The following is a 16,967-nucleotide window of genomic DNA, read 5'->3' as shown; positions in this document are numbered from 1 at the left end:
CAACACCATACACAATAGATACTGCCTCACAACACCATACACAATAGATACTGCCTCACAACACCATACACAATAGATACTGCCTACACAACACCATACACAATAGATACTGCTCTCACAACACCATACACAATAGATACTGCCTCACAACACCATACACAATAGATACTGCCTCACAACACCATACACAATAGATACTGCCTCACAACACCATACACAATAGATACTGCTACACAACACCATACACAATAGATACTGCTCACAACACCATACACAATAGATACTGCCTCACAACACCATACACAATAGATACTGCCTCACAGCATCATACACAATAGATACTGCTTCACAACACCATACACAATAGATACTGCCTCACAACACCATACATAATAGATACTGCTACACACCACCATACACAATAGATACTGCCACACAATAGATACTGACTCACAACACCATACACAATAGATACTGCCTCACAGCACCATACACAATAGATACTGCCTCACAACACCATACACAATAGATACTGCCTCACAACACCATACACAATAGATACTGCCTCACAACACCATACACAATAGATACTGCCTCACACCACCATACACAATAGATACTGCCTACACAACACCATACACAATAGATACTGCCACACAACACCATACACAATAGATACTGCCTACACAACACCATACACAATAGATACTGCTACACAACACCATACACAATAGATACTGCTTCACAACACCATACACAATAGATACTGCTCACACAACACCATACACAATAGATACTGCTACACAACACCATACACAATAGATACTGCCTCACAACACCATACACAATAGATACTGCTACACAACACCATACACAATAGATACTGCTACACAACACCATACACAATAGATACTGCTCACAACACCATACACAATAGATACTGCCTACACAACACCATACACAATAGATACACAATAGATACTGCCTCACAACACCATACACAATAGATACTGCCTCACAACACCATACACAATAGATACTGCCTCACAACACCATACACAATAGATACTGCTACACAACACCATACACAATAGATACTGCCTACACAACACCATACACAATAGATACTGCTACACAACACCATACACAATAGATACTGCTACACAACACCATACACAATAGATACTGCTACACAATAGATACTGCCTCACAACACCATACAGATAGATACTCATACACAATAGATACTGCCTCACAACACCATACACAATAGATACTGCCTCACAACACCATACACAATAGATACTGCCACAACACCATACACAATAGATACTGCCTCACACCACCATACACAATAGATACTGCTCACAACACCATACACAATAGATACTGCTACACAACACCATACACAATAGATACTGCTACACAATAGATACTGCCTCACAACACCATACACAATAGATACTGCTACACACAACACCATACACAATAGATACTGCCTCACAACACCATACACAATAGATACTGCCTCACAACACCATACACAATAGATACTGCCTCACAACACCATACACAATAGATACTGCTACACAACACCATACACAATAGATACTGCCTACACAACACCATACACAATAGATACTGCTACACAACACCATACACAATAGATACTGCTCACACACCACACATACACAATAACATACACCATACACAATAGATACTGCCTCACAACACCATACACAATAGATAATTGCCTCACAACACCATACACAATAGATACTGCCTCACAACACCATACACAATAGATACTGCCTCACAACACCATACACAATAGATATACTACACACCACCATGCCTCACATACACCATACACAATAGATACTGCCTCACAACACCATACACAATAGATACTGCTACACACACCATACACAATAGATACTGCCTCACAACACCATACACAATAGATACTGCCTCACAACACCATACACAATAGATACTGCCTCACAACACCATACACAATAGATACTGCTGCTACACAACACCATACACAATAGATACTGCCTCACAACACCATACACACATAGATACTGCCTCACAACACCATACACAAATAGATACTGCCTCACAACACCATACACAATAGATACTTGCTACACAACACCATACACAATAGATACTGCCTCACAACACCACCATACACAACAGATACTGCTTCACACCACCATACACAATAGATACTGCCTCACAACACCATACACAATAGATACTGCTAGATTACCACCATACAAAATAGATACTGCCTCACAACACCATACACAATAGATACTACTACACAACACCATACACAATAGATACTGCTACACAACACCATACACAATAGATACTGCTACACAACACCATACACAATAGATACTGCCTCACAACACCATACACAATAGATACTGCTACACATACATACTGCCACACAACACCATACAATAGATACTGCCTCACAACACCATACACAATAGATACTGCATACACATACACAATAGATACTGCTACACAACACCATACACAATAGATACTGCTTCACAACACCATACACACATACACAGATAGATACTGCCTCACAACACCATACACAATAGATACTGCTACACAACACCATACACAATAGATAATTGCCTCACAACACCATACACAATAGATACTGCCACAACACCATACACAATAGATACTGCCTCACAACACCAATAGATACTGATGCATCATACACAACAGATACTGCCTCACAACACCATACACACAATAGATACTGCCTCACACACACATACACAACACCATACACAATAGATACTACTGCCTCACAACACCATACACAATAGATACTGCCTCACAACATACACATACACACCAGATACAATAGATACTGCTACACAACACCATACACAATAGATACTGCCTCACAACACCATACACAATAGATACTGCCTCACAACATCATACACAATAGATACTGCTACACAACACCATACACAATAGATACTGCTACACAATAGATACTGCCTCACAGCATCATACACAATAGATACTGCTTCACAACACCATACACAATAGATACTGCCTCACAACACCATACACAATAGATACTGCTACACACCACCATACACAATAGATACTGCTACACAACACCATACACAATAGATACTCGCCTACACAACACCATACACAATAGATACTGCTACACAACACCATACACAATAGATACTGCTACACAACACCATACACAATAGATACTGCTCATAGTTACACAGCACCATACAATGGATGCGCATCCGGTTGTGGATGCTGTATCACGGCATCATACGCAATGGGATGCTACCTGACACCGTACGCAATGGATGCTGCTGCAATGGATGCTGCTGCGCCATCATACACAATGGATGTTATGCCGCCGACTGGATGGATGCTATCCGGCGTCATGCACGATGGATGCTGCGGCCGCCATGCACAATGGATCTGGCTCGCGACTGCCGTACTGATGGATTTTCTTAATACGATTCAGCTATCATTACTGAAATGGATACTGTTACTGACGCCATTACTGAATGGATCACTGTTTCACAACCACCATACCCGCAATGGATCTGCCTCCACGGCATCGTACCTGGACGGTTCTTCACAACCATGCACAATGGATCGTCCTCGACAAATGGATGCTGCCTCACGGCGTATTGCACAATGGCCTTCCTGTGGTCCTTCCTGTCGTCTCCCTGTACATCCATGTCCGTTCTTTCCTTCCCCTAATGGTCTTTCTTCTTCCTCCACAATGGTCTTCCACAATGGGCCACCCCTGTCGTCTCTTTCCTTCTTCCTGTCTTGTGGATCTTTCTTCTTCCTAATGGTCCCTGTCGTCCTTCCATTCATTCTTCTTCTTCCTGTCCACCTCCATCCCTGTCATCTTTCTTCTTCATACCTGTCAGATCTTTTCCTCCATCCTTGTCCGTCCTTCTTTTCCTCTGTCCTTGTCGTCTTCTTCCTTCCTGTGTCGTCCTTCCTTCCTGTCCGTCCTTTGTCCTTTCCTCCTCCTTCCTTCCACTACTAAGTCTTTCTTCCTGGCACATCCATACAATGGTCACTTCCTGGGGTGGTCTCTTCCATACACAATGGGTCTCCTGTGGTCTTTCTTCCTTCCTGTGGATCTGTGTGGTCTGCCTCTGTGGCTCGTCCTTCCTGTGGTCTTTTGTTCTTCCTCCTTCCTGTGGTCTGGCCATGGGTCCTTCAGTGTGGTCTTTCCTCCTGTGTGGGTCCTGTGGGTCATGCCTCCTGTGTGGGACTGCCTCCTGTGGTCTGCCTCGGCCACAATGGATCTGTGGGTCTTTGTGGATCTGTCTGCCTGTGTGGGTCTGTGTGGTCTTTCTGCCTCCTGTGTGGGTCTGTGGGTCTTCCTGTGGGTCCTGCCTCCTGTGTGGTCTGTGGGTCTTCCTGTGTGGGTCATGCTGCCTCTGTGTGGGTCCTCCGTGTGGGTCCTTGTGGGTCTGCTGTGGATCCTGGCTGGGTCTTTGTGGGTCCTGCCTCCTGTGCCACAATGGATCACTGCTGGCCATGCCTGTGGTCTGTGTGGGTCTGTGGGTCCTGTGGATCCTGTGGATCTGTGTGGGATCTGATGGGTCCTGTGGATCTTCATGCCTCTTCATGCTGTGGTCTGTGGATCCTTTCCTTGTGGGTCTTCATGTGGTTGTGGGATCGGGATCCTGCCTCCTTGGCCTGTGGGTCTTTCTGTGGGTCTGCTGTTTCCTGCTGGGTCCTGTGGGTCTGTGTGGTCCTGTGGGATCCTGTGTGGATGCTGTGGATCCTGTGGTCTGGTTCTGGGTCTGCCTCCTGTGGATCTGTGGGTCTGTGTGCCTGTGTGGATCGGGATCCTGTGTCCTTCCTGTCCTGGATCCTGGGTCCTGTGGATCTGTGGGTCCTGTGGTTGTGCCTGGCTGGATGCTGTGGATCTGGCCTGTGGATCGTGCCTGTGGATCTGTGTGGGTCCTCTGGTCGGGTCCTTCCTGTGTGGATCTGCCTGGATCTCCTGGTCGGATCCTGACTCCATGATGGATCACTGCTACAGCCATACAATGGGATCACTGCTGTGATGGATCACTGTTCATGGGATCTTCTACAATGGATGCTGCTGTCTGACACCTGGTCTGGGATGCTGCTACCTGACATCATGCACAATGGATGTGGGATCACTGTCCTGGCCCACAATGTCACTGTGATGGATCACTGGACATCATGCACTGATGGATCAGCTCCACACAATTGTCATGGATCACTGTCATGCATGGATCTCTTCCCATGCAATGGATCTTTCTTTCTGGCTATTACAATGTCTCCACAGTGATCATGCCTGATGGATGCACTTTCTGACATGGATACTCGCCTTCACAATGCACACAATGGATCTGCTTCACAATGCTGCACAATGGATCTGCTGCACAATGGATCACTAAGCTTCACAAACCCCATGCACTGTGGATGCTGCTGGGATGACATCATACACACAGCTAGATCTGCCATGGACAAACCTCATGCAAAAGAGATCACTGCTACCTGACATCATGCCTGACAGAGTCTGCTGCACAATTATCCTGCCACATTGGATACTGCTACCTGACACCATACACAATGGGATGCTGACTTGTCATTTGTGGATCTTCTGACCCCATGCACAATGGATCAATGCTACAATGGATCACTGCTACCTGTGCCTAGGATGCTGCTGAAGCATCATGCCTGATGGATGCTGCCACCGTCATCACACAATAGATAATGCTGCTGCCTGACATCATTATACAATGGATACTGCTCCATCATGCACAATGGATGCTGCTACACAACTGCCTGTGGATGCTGCTGCCTGACATCGTACACAAATGGATGCTGTGACATCATGCCTGTGGATACTGCTGCAGAATCATATGTAATGGATACTGCTTCATGCATCAAGGATGCTGTTGCGGCAATCGTGATGGTTCTGCTGCTAATAACTACCATGCACACTGGATACTGCTTCCTTCATGCCACCAATGGATGCTGCTGGACAAGCCATGCCTTGAAAACGGATGCTGTGCAGGCACCATGGACAAAGGATGCTGCTACACAGCTTACCATGCACAATGGGTGCTGCCTCCTGACGTCCCTGGCTCATGGGGCTAGCCATTGCCTGATGCAAAATTATCCTTGGCACCATGGTAAGACTCCAGACGATGGAATCATATGCTTTGTATTTGTGGGATATTTGATTTGTGTAATAGGGTCAGAGAATTGAAACCTAGCGTATCACATGACACGTTTGGAGAGGGAGATCCATGTTTACCTGCACTGTTGAAGTAGCGTTTGGGCTGCTAGATCTGAGGAAGTTTTGTCCATAGAAAAGAACTGGGTGTCCACATCGCCCGCTGTGCCAAGTCACATAGTCCATTGTCTTGTACAGCATGAATAAAACAGGTGGCATTCTGGGGCACGATGGGCAGTCATGACCCCAATAGGTTGGCTGACATTTGCATACACCTGCAAAATACGCATGGAACATGCAAAGCTCAAATTAAATGGGGTAAAACTTTGGCACAAAACCGGGAGCTTGTCGGATTGACGAGACTTGAGGCATGCATTAAAAGAAGCTCCTGCAAACACATATTAGGATATGTTTTCAGTCTTAACAAAGTATGTTTGCAAAATTTATAAAAGGATTAGATATCAGTAGATATCAGCGGATCTAATTGGCCACTGCAATAGTATTTCCTGAGCTTAAGCTGAATATGGATTACAAATCTATAGAAGACACCCTCATGACTTCCTGTATACACACTAATTACTTACCATCAACACACAAAGCCCCGGCTGGTACAGTTGCTGGGACAGACCGAGGAGGATGATCCCTCTGTTGATGACATAGACACCGCGACCAGTTGCGGATATCTTATGTTTATCTGTATCTCAAACGGGCAGTGATCAAACTGGAAGCTGTCCGGGAACGGACTCTCAGACGCCTGGACCATCAGAGCGGCTGTGCAAAAGAAGCAAGCAAAGAGAGTAAAGTAAGTTGTATTGTGATTTATTTGAAAACTTGGTATTGACAAAGAGTTATGCAAAGTAGCATTTTGGCAAGGGACTGGACGTAAATTACCAGAGTCTTGCGACTGCGATTATGTAATACACATGAGCTACACTTAATTACGTGGCTAGGGGCCGTGGGCGCTGTTCTCCTCACTTGCTGAGATTCACGGCGGTTGGTATATAATGGATAGAATTGTAGGATAAGTACTAAAAAAGGTAGAAGAGTGTGTGAAAATAGGAAGACAAAACAGAGGAGAAGGAAGAAGAAATGGCAAAGAGGAAGAAGAAATGTACGGAATGTCACACAATTTAGTTTGTGCAAAGTTAAAAAAGTAATGAAAGTCATTTTTTAAAGGCCAACAGGTTTTTCAAACAGAACCTTACTTGACAGTGAATGTAAGAAATAATGTTACATTGCTTATGTTGTAGCTTCATTCTCTCATCGGCTACAAATTTATTGTTTACATGATAACTTTTGAAGAGATTTAAATATATATATATATATATATATATCCTCTGAGAATTGGCCAAACATCCACTTTTACAACATTATCTAAAGTGGTCAGATACATGTAGAACATGCAATATATGTTTATCCTGATATCAACTGTAGTATACATGAACAGCTAAAGGAAATGAGGACAAAATCTGTGAAGGTTATTACATTAACATTAGAACCACACTGTATCCAAAGTCTCATTCTCACTGAATGCTGTCAACACACCCCAAGTGATGAGATCAGAGCTGCAGGTAACACCAGCACTGAGGCCTGGCTATTGTGGATGCCACACCACGAATATACGTCTCACAGTAATGCTGTCTCCAGTTTGCCCGGCTGTCCTGGTGGGCGGTGCAATATCTGTGGGAATGGTGGGCAGTTCGGTGTACTTAAGAATTGATGAATAGTGATACATGCAAAGAGTAAAACTATGCTTAATGTATTTGTGAGGATAGACATAGACGTACATGGTGTTAAATCCCAATGTAGGGAAGTGGCCTGTGAGTAAGCAGTTAGGCTGTACTGGAACCTCACAACCTCTGATCCTTGGCAAATGCTTGGTGCCTGGAGTCAGCTGTCTTATTCACCATTTGCGGTGGTGATGTCATGCCTGGTACAAATGCACCAAAATTAGTTTCAACACACAGAGATATTTACGAGTATTCACACAAGTGAAGTCAAAACCTGCATTATAACACAATAGATACTGCCTCACAACACCATACACAATAGATACTGCCTCACAACACCATACACAATAGATACTGCCTCACAACACCATACACAATAGATACTGCCTCACAACACCATACACAATAGATACTGCTCACAACACCATACACCTACACAACACCATACACAATAGATACTGCTGCAACACATACACACCATACACAATAGATACTGCCTCACAACACCATACACAATAGATACTGCCACACACCATACACAATAGATACTGCTACACAACACCATACACAATAGATACTGCTACACAACACCATACACAATAGATACTGCCTCACAACACCATACACAATAGATACTGCTCACAACACCATACACAATAGATGCCTGCACAACACCATACACAATAGATACTGCCTCACAACACCATACACAATAGATACTGCTACACAACACCATACACAATAGATACTGCTACACAACACCATACACAATAGATACTGCTACACAACACCATACACAATAGATACTGCTACACAACACCATACACAATAGATACTGCTACACAACACCATACACAATAGATACTGCTACACACCACCATACACAATAGATACTGCCTCACAGCACCATACACAATATATACTGCCTCACAACACCATACACAATAGGTACTACTACACAACATCATACACAATAGGTACTGCTACACAACACCATACACAATAGGTACTGCTACACAACACCATACACAATAGGGTACTGCTACACAACTGCTACACCATACACAATAGATACTGCCTACACAACACCATACACAATACACTCATACACTACACACACACCATACACAATAGGTACTGCTACACAACACCATACACAATAGGTACTGCTACACAACACCATACACAATAGGTACTACTACACAACATCATACACAATAGGTACTGCTACACAACACCATACACAATAGATACTGCCTCACAACACCATACACAATAGATACTGCTACACAACACCATACACAATAGGTACTGCTACACAACACCATACACAATAGGTACTGCTACACAACACCATACACAATAGGTACTACTACACAACATCATACACAATAGGTACTGCTACACAACACCATACACAATAGGTACTGCTACACAACACCATACACAATAGGTACTGCTACACAACATCCCACAGCTCCTTAAACATAACCATTACTGATACAAAGTATCATAGCACCATGGTAGAAAAGCTCCAGATGATGGAATCATATGCTTTGTATTTATTCGGGATATTTGATTTGTGTAATAGGAATAATCAGAGAATTGAAACCTGGCAATATCACATGACACATTTGGAGAGAGGAGATCCATATTTACCTGCACACTGTTGAAGTAGCATTTAAGGCTGCTAGATCTGAGGAAGTTTTGTCCATAGAAAAAGAACTGGTGTCCACATCGCCCTTGTGCCAAGTCACATAGTCCATTGTCTTGTACAGCAGACAAAACAGGTGGCATTCTGAGGGCGATGGAGCAGTCATGACCCCCATAGGTTGGCTGACATTTACATACACCTGCAAAATACACATGGAGAACATGCAAAACTCAAATTAAAAAGGTAAAACTTTAACATAAACTTTCCAGAACTTATCCAGATTGACAACAGGAACTTGAGCATACATTAAAACTCCACTAAACACATATTAGGATATGTTTCATCTGCAAAGAGTATGTTTGCAAAATTTATAAAAGGATTAGATATCAGTAGATATCAGCAGGTCTAGTTGTACTGCAATAGTATTTCTGAGCTTCGCTGAATATGGATTACAAATCTATGAAGACACCCTCATGACTTCCTGTATACACTAATTACTTACCATCAACACACAAGCCCCGGCTGTTACAGTTGCTGGGACAGACTGAGGAGATGATCTCTCTGTTGATGACATAGACACCACTGACCAGTTGCCAGTATCTTGTGTTTATCTGTATCTCAAACAGGCAGTCAAACACTAGGCTGTCCAGGAACAGACTCTCAAACACTGGACCATCAAACAGCTGTCACAAAAAGCAAACAAGAGAGTAAGTAAGTTGTAATGTGATTGTTGAAAACTTATATTGACAAAGAGTTATGCCAAAGTACCTTAGCTTACCTTTTTTCCTTTTTTTAAAGGTTTTTGGGGGTTTTTTTTGGCAAACATTTATTACAGAAGTCTTTGCCGACACGGTGTAATACACATGGCCCCTACATAACCCACGTGGCTAGGGGCCGTCAGGCTTGTTCTCACTGAGATTTGCGGCAGTTAACTTTGTATACATGTATAACAAATTAAAGCAATTGTAGGATAAGTACTAAAGGTAGAAGAGTGTGAAAATAGGAAGACAAAAACAGAGGAGAAAGGAAAGAAGAAATGGCAAAGAAGGGAAGAAGAAATGGCACGAAATGTCACTTTAATTTAGTTTGTGCAAAAGTTAAAATGTAATGAAAGTCATTTTTTAAAAATAAACAGGTTTTCAAACAAGTTTCTTACTTGACAATGATGAATGTAAGAAATAATATTACATAACATATTTGCTATTTCATTCTCTCATCATTACAAATTTGTGTTTACATGATAACTTTTGAAGAGATTTAAATATATATATATATATATATATATATATCCTCTGAGAAATTGGCCAAACATCCACTTTTACAACATTATCTAAAGTGGTCAGATACATGTAGAACATACAATATATATGTTTATCCTGATATCAACTGTAGTATACATAGACAGCTAAGGAAATGAGGACAAAATCTGTAGAAGGTGTACATTAACCTTAGAACCACACTGTATCCAAAGTCTCATTCTCACCTGAATGCTGTCAACACACCCCAGAATGATGAGATCAAACTGCAGAGTAACACCAGCACTGAGGCACAGCTGTGTGGATGCCACACCACGAATATACGTCTCACAATGTCTCCGTGCTGTCTCCAGTTGCCAGCCACCTACAGTCGGCCATGTCAATATCTGTGGGAATGGTGAAGCAATTCATATTACTTATTAAGAATTGATGAATAATGCATCCTACTGGTAAACTTCTATACTTAAATGTATTTGATGAACATAACATTACACATGGAAGTAAACCCATCCAATGTAGGGAAGTGTACCTGTGAAATGGCAGTTGAGCTGTACTGGAACCTCACAACCTCTGATCCTTGGCAAATGGCAGGCCTGGAGTCAGCTGTCTTATTCACCATTTGAGCGGTGATGTCCTTACCTGGTACAAATACCAAGTTAGTTTCAACACACAGAGATATTTACAGCATTCACACAAGTGAAGTCAAAACACACGTATATGATAGGACATGGTTTAATTGTATGTCACTTAATTGTGTTCATGTGAAGCGTACACAGGATACAGAATTTCCATTGGATTGGTTGATTGGTTGGTTGGTTTGTTGTTTAACGCTGCACTCAGCAATAATCCAGCTATATGGTGGTAGTCTGTAAATATTCGAATCTGAGTGAGTGAGTGAGTGAGTTTAACACCGCACTCAGCAATATTGAAGCTATATGGCGACGGTCTGTAAATAATCGAATCTGGACCAGACAATCCAGTGATCAACAGCATGAGCATCGATCTGCACAATTGGGAACTGATGACATATGTCAACCAAGTCAGCGAGCCTGACCACCCAATCCCTTAGTCGCCTCTTACTCCATTGAAGAGAGATCAGTAACATGACCATATAACTGATGATCATAGGTGTATGAACGACACATTTTGAAGTTCACACATTTACTAGATTTTGAGATTATAGACTTAAACTGAGGTAAATACCGGAATGATGACTACATAGAGAAATGCTAATGCTAAAACAGTTCAGTCCTCGCTCTATGAAGATATATTCTCCAGTGGACTCTCATACAGTGAAAGTGTTTTGTTCGATGGACATTGAGTGTTGCTCACTAAGCATAAGTATAAAACAGTTACCTTTTTTCAGTGCTGTGAATTCCTCCACACAAGTAAACACATGGGCCTCCTGACCACAGACAGAGATGTTCCCACACACACAGTTGGCGCTGCTTGGCATGGGGAGGGGTGACTCGCACACACCATTATACAGGGATTCATCTGCAGGCACTCTGTTGTACACCAGAGAAACAATCTCACATAGATAAAAACATAACCTCCCACATCATCTAAAGACTAAGGTCAAAACAAGGTCAAATAAAATGTTATTTGTGTGAAACACAACATTCAGTTTTGCCACCATACTGCCAGGGTCCATAATATGCATAACATTTGCAAAACCTCAACATATGAGTGTGGTATTAACACATGGTTTACAACAAAGCAGTAAAAGTAATTTACAATTCTTTTATGAACACTAAGTAATTTTAACGCACAAAACAGATTTTCATTAAGTAGGTGTCATTGGGGATCAGGCTTATTCCCCCCAACCAACAAACATTGTCAGTTGTTAGGCAGGCACATAGCATAAGAAAACTTCACTTCCCTCTTTTCACAAGATAAAGATACGTCATAGACGTGGGGAGGACTACTTCCTTATGAATAAATTATTTAAAGGTTGTACTTCAAGAAGTGTACATAACAATAACCCATTTTCAAATCCACCTGTGAAACTATATAGATAGATATAGATATTTCAATGAATATACATACATATTTTCCTTCTCAACCTCAACTTATTCATTTCAATGATTCAGTTCTACAGAGGACAGTGAAAAAGCATTATCTGATACTAATGATGCCCTGGATGAATAACACGGCATCTGTTATGTAACAAATGTGGTAGTGTCTTATTTTACATTTTATTTATTTATTTGTGTAAATACGGTATCATTTTTAAACAGTTTGGTTGTGGTAGTTTTATTGGATTAGGTTTTTATTAGAGTATGTTTGGTATTTGTCTCCAGCTTGATTACCCCAAGCTGGACCATAATACTGACAGTGTAATCGGAAGGATTGGGCGATTGTGTTTACTCTTGTTCAACCGACCTTCACCTCAAAGAAATTGCCTAATATGTAGAACAATGTTGACGTATGACATCACCACCGCTGACCGAATTCTTACAAAATGGCGGCTTTGCTGACAAGGGTACTAAGGATTTGGCAAGGACCCTTCGATTGATTCAGGGATCGTTTGTACATAAATATGAGATGTAAGTAATCAGAATTATTCTGACTATCTGTGTATTGTTATATGTTTTTATCGTTTTCACTATAAGTAAGAGAAAAAGCCAGAAATGCAGATAATTACCGTTGTCGTTCTGCGTGATTTTGCGTCAGTCATGTCGTCACGCTTCACGGAAACTTTGACAATTTCTTATGAATTATCAAATCATTGCATTGTATCTATTTATAATTTCCTATTGCTTGCTACGATACTCTTTCCATGCATATTCCAAAGATATTGAGCCATTTCAAGCAATGAATAGACGGATGAAAGTTGAAAAATTTCAGAAACTGCTATGCAGTGTAAACTCGGAATTTGACAAGCGCAGTCATTTAAGCACAGCATTCGTTTTCACACCCAATATGTTTTGTCTCATTTTATCTGGACAGTTGGTATTGGTGACACAGAACAGTTGCAATTTGATTCTAAAATGTATGGGGAGTTCAGTGATGCATTTTTCGAAGCTGAATATGAAATATACATGATGTAATAGGCGTCTCAATACCGGCCTTCGCGAAACGTGATATTGTAAACACTATCCAATATGGCGGAAAGCGCTCTACGGCGTTCGTGAAAGTGCATTTTCGAAAACATCCCAACCGATTCTAGATTCATCGGCAATGTTTCAGAATTATAATTAGCGATTTCATGTAAAACTGATATCAGTGATCATGAATGTTATTTTTGAAATTCAATACTCCCAGTAATTATCCGATTTTCACATTTCAAAACATACAGCAAATAATGCTGTGAATCGCGATTTCGTACTGTGTCAAAAATGGCGACATTTTCGATGAAGCCTATTTTGAAAGGTCATTTTCAGCACTTGAGCTTTGTCTAAAATAATAGTGGATGGTATCAAGAAACAGGAAATTTCCTGCAGAATTCGAAACTGTGAAGTGTATTTGTGTGCGTGGGATATTTTGATTTTTATTGGACTTGAAATTGAGGGTTGAAGGGGAAGGACATATATGTCCCTTTGGCATCCAGGGGGTTAACACAATTGCCTGACAAATGGCTTTAAACAGAATGTTAATTTTCACAGTCTGACTTATTCTTCTTGGACAAATTCAGGAATTTGTTTGTGGGAACCAAGAATGTGAAGTCTAATCAACTTGACTGGACCAGTGTTTCCAAAAAAGATGATGTCCAAACATGCTCTTGTAGCCTGTGATGAGGTTGGACACTGGACAAGTTGGCAAGATTAGCTTTTATGCAGGTTTCTTAAATATGAACTCGTATTAAGATGACATACCTCCAGGTTTGAATAAAGTCATTTGGATACTTCATGTATGTCTTCACTTGACCATCACTGGAGGTCAGATCGTTGTCTTTGTCCCCGTCAAATGTACCACACAATCCTATAAGTAAACAAAACTACTGAAAGTGCACAGGCAATACAAACATTACATTTGCCAAACAAGACTTGGATGTACATATTTAGCTGAGGATTGTCCTTGCTAAACCAACCTTCTGTCTCCTGCACATCAGCAGCTGAAGACTGGACCCATACACTGAGATACTTGTCCTCAGGTCTGTCTCCAAGCGTGATGCTCACCCGGGTCCCTGCTGGCAGCAGGACCTAAAATATAGGACAATGTCTCAAAACTTTCAGAAAATGATGCTTCATTTTAAGGAAAACAAATCATCTAATTAAAATGACATAAGACAACACCTTCATCCAGTGCAAAATACAACAGAAAATAACACATTCTTCTTATTAAAATGACACTTGTGGACAACACTTTCATCTAGTTGAAATCTTGGGTGAGATGTTTGCTCACAGTTTATAATTAATAATGTCTCTGGCCTTGTCACTCATTTTAGTGACATCTGCATGTACTTGATCCAGACTAGTGACAAGTCCAGTGATCACAATCATCAATAATGCTTCTGTTGTCCAGAAGGTTTTCTGGGCCTACCTTTAGAATACAGCACAACAAACTTTAAAAATACATCATAATACCCTTTTACGTAATGTAATAAATTTGCACATTGTGCAACAGTGTGGACGTAGCTCAGTCGGTTAGCTGTCAAGCTCACAATCCGAAGGTCGCGGGTTCGCGTCCAACGGGTTCTCACAAATTGGTAGCTTGTCTTAATGACACGTGACCTACGGCAGAGAACAGATCGTCCTCACGAGAAGTTGTGGTGCTGTATTCTAAAGGTGCTCCGTTTTCTGTAATAATATTAAATGACATTTCCAGTGAGCCAACAAAGGCCCTCAATCTACCAAGTCCTTTGTTTACTTACAACATATTCCTTTCCATCATTGACCTCAAGTAGTGAGGTCCCCTTGGCAAGGTCACCATTCAATAACATCTCTGTTCTGATTGGCATGTCGGTATGGTCACCACATCTCTCTATGATGAAAACATCATCATCCACCAGCACTGCTGCCCCCGCACACACACGGAACCTGACCTCTGCATGCGGTAGTAAAGATGTTCACCTACAAACACACAAAGCGCACACAAATGGTTTCTTTCACTACAAAAAACAATGATATAAGAAAAATGCAAACTTATTTCTTGATACAAGTAGTCAAAATTGTCAATAATTAATTTAAATTTGTGACATCATTCCATTGTCTGCTAACTCCATTATTTTTCAGGAATGGAGTGATGTGTAGCAGTTTCAAATGTAAGACTTTGATCGTTCATGTCATTTTGACATTTAATTTTGATAACAGAAATATTACCAATACTTTGAATGTAATTTAAGTAGGGTAATAGCCTCATTAATCTCCATTCCTTCAAAATAATGGGCCTCATCCTCTCCATTATTTTGAAGGAATGGAGAGTTTCAAGCACATTACCTTCTACATAATGATAATTATTAGCCATGCATGTGTAGTACATGGTTAGCATAAAGCCTACAATAGGCTTCTCCACTGTAGACTAATGCCTCATTTCTAGAAAACACCAGGAGATCTAATCATGTTGATTGTCATTCACATGCTCACATGCACTCACACACACACATTGTGCAACTTACAGCCATTGGCAGTGTTTTGTGTCTGTACAGGACAAACTCTCCATATTGAAGCAGGTTGTAGTAGCTGAAACACAGATACTATTTCATCAGGGAGTCTACACTAGATTTCCACTAAATACTGTCAGATGGGAGATGTGTGATCTGGACATGGTTCCTTTTATATGCTTCAGAAAGATTGGTAGTTAGTCAGTTGTGTGATTGACATAAATCCTGTGATCATAATTCAAAACCATGTAATTTTGTTGGCATTTGCAATACATGCTTTAAAGATCTAGATACACATGTTTCCCTTGTGCAACGTTATCCATATGAGTACTGTCTAATGTGGGAGTTGGGATGAGGTATCTCCTGAATATCACAAATTCTGTTGACAGTAGTTGATACATGTTCTTGAATAGTGTCACAGATATAGCTTCTTTCATATGTACAACAAACAAACTTCAAGACTGATCACAGTGCTATCAGTGATATAACCATGATCCTCACTTCCCTATAAACA

General features: G+C 41.2%; 1 protein-coding gene across 1 annotated transcript in view; it reads right to left on the bottom strand.

Moving 5' to 3' along the window:
• Positions 1-16,967, bottom strand: part of LOC124272343 — a 262,002-nt gene that overhangs the window by 96,204 nt on the left and 148,831 nt on the right. The window contains 9 exon segments of the mRNA XM_046707518.1: positions 9,658-9,851; positions 10,155-10,335; positions 11,136-11,294; positions 11,438-11,547; positions 12,265-12,416; positions 14,727-14,832; positions 14,942-15,053; positions 15,725-15,895; positions 16,469-16,532. Of these exon segments, the coding sequence (XP_046563474.1) occupies positions 9,658-9,851; positions 10,155-10,335; positions 11,136-11,294; positions 11,438-11,547; positions 12,265-12,416; positions 14,727-14,832; positions 14,942-15,053; positions 15,725-15,895; positions 16,469-16,532 (1,249 nt within the window).

This window comes from Haliotis rubra, unplaced genomic scaffold (assembly GCF_003918875.1).
Source record: "Haliotis rubra isolate DU_JTF1 unplaced genomic scaffold, ASM391887v1 Scf169, whole genome shotgun sequence".
In the NCBI taxonomy this organism is placed as follows: domain Eukaryota; kingdom Metazoa; phylum Mollusca; class Gastropoda; order Lepetellida; family Haliotidae; genus Haliotis; species Haliotis rubra.
The sequence above is the reverse complement of the archived record's forward strand: the minus strand, read 5'-3'. Positions and strand labels throughout refer to the sequence as shown.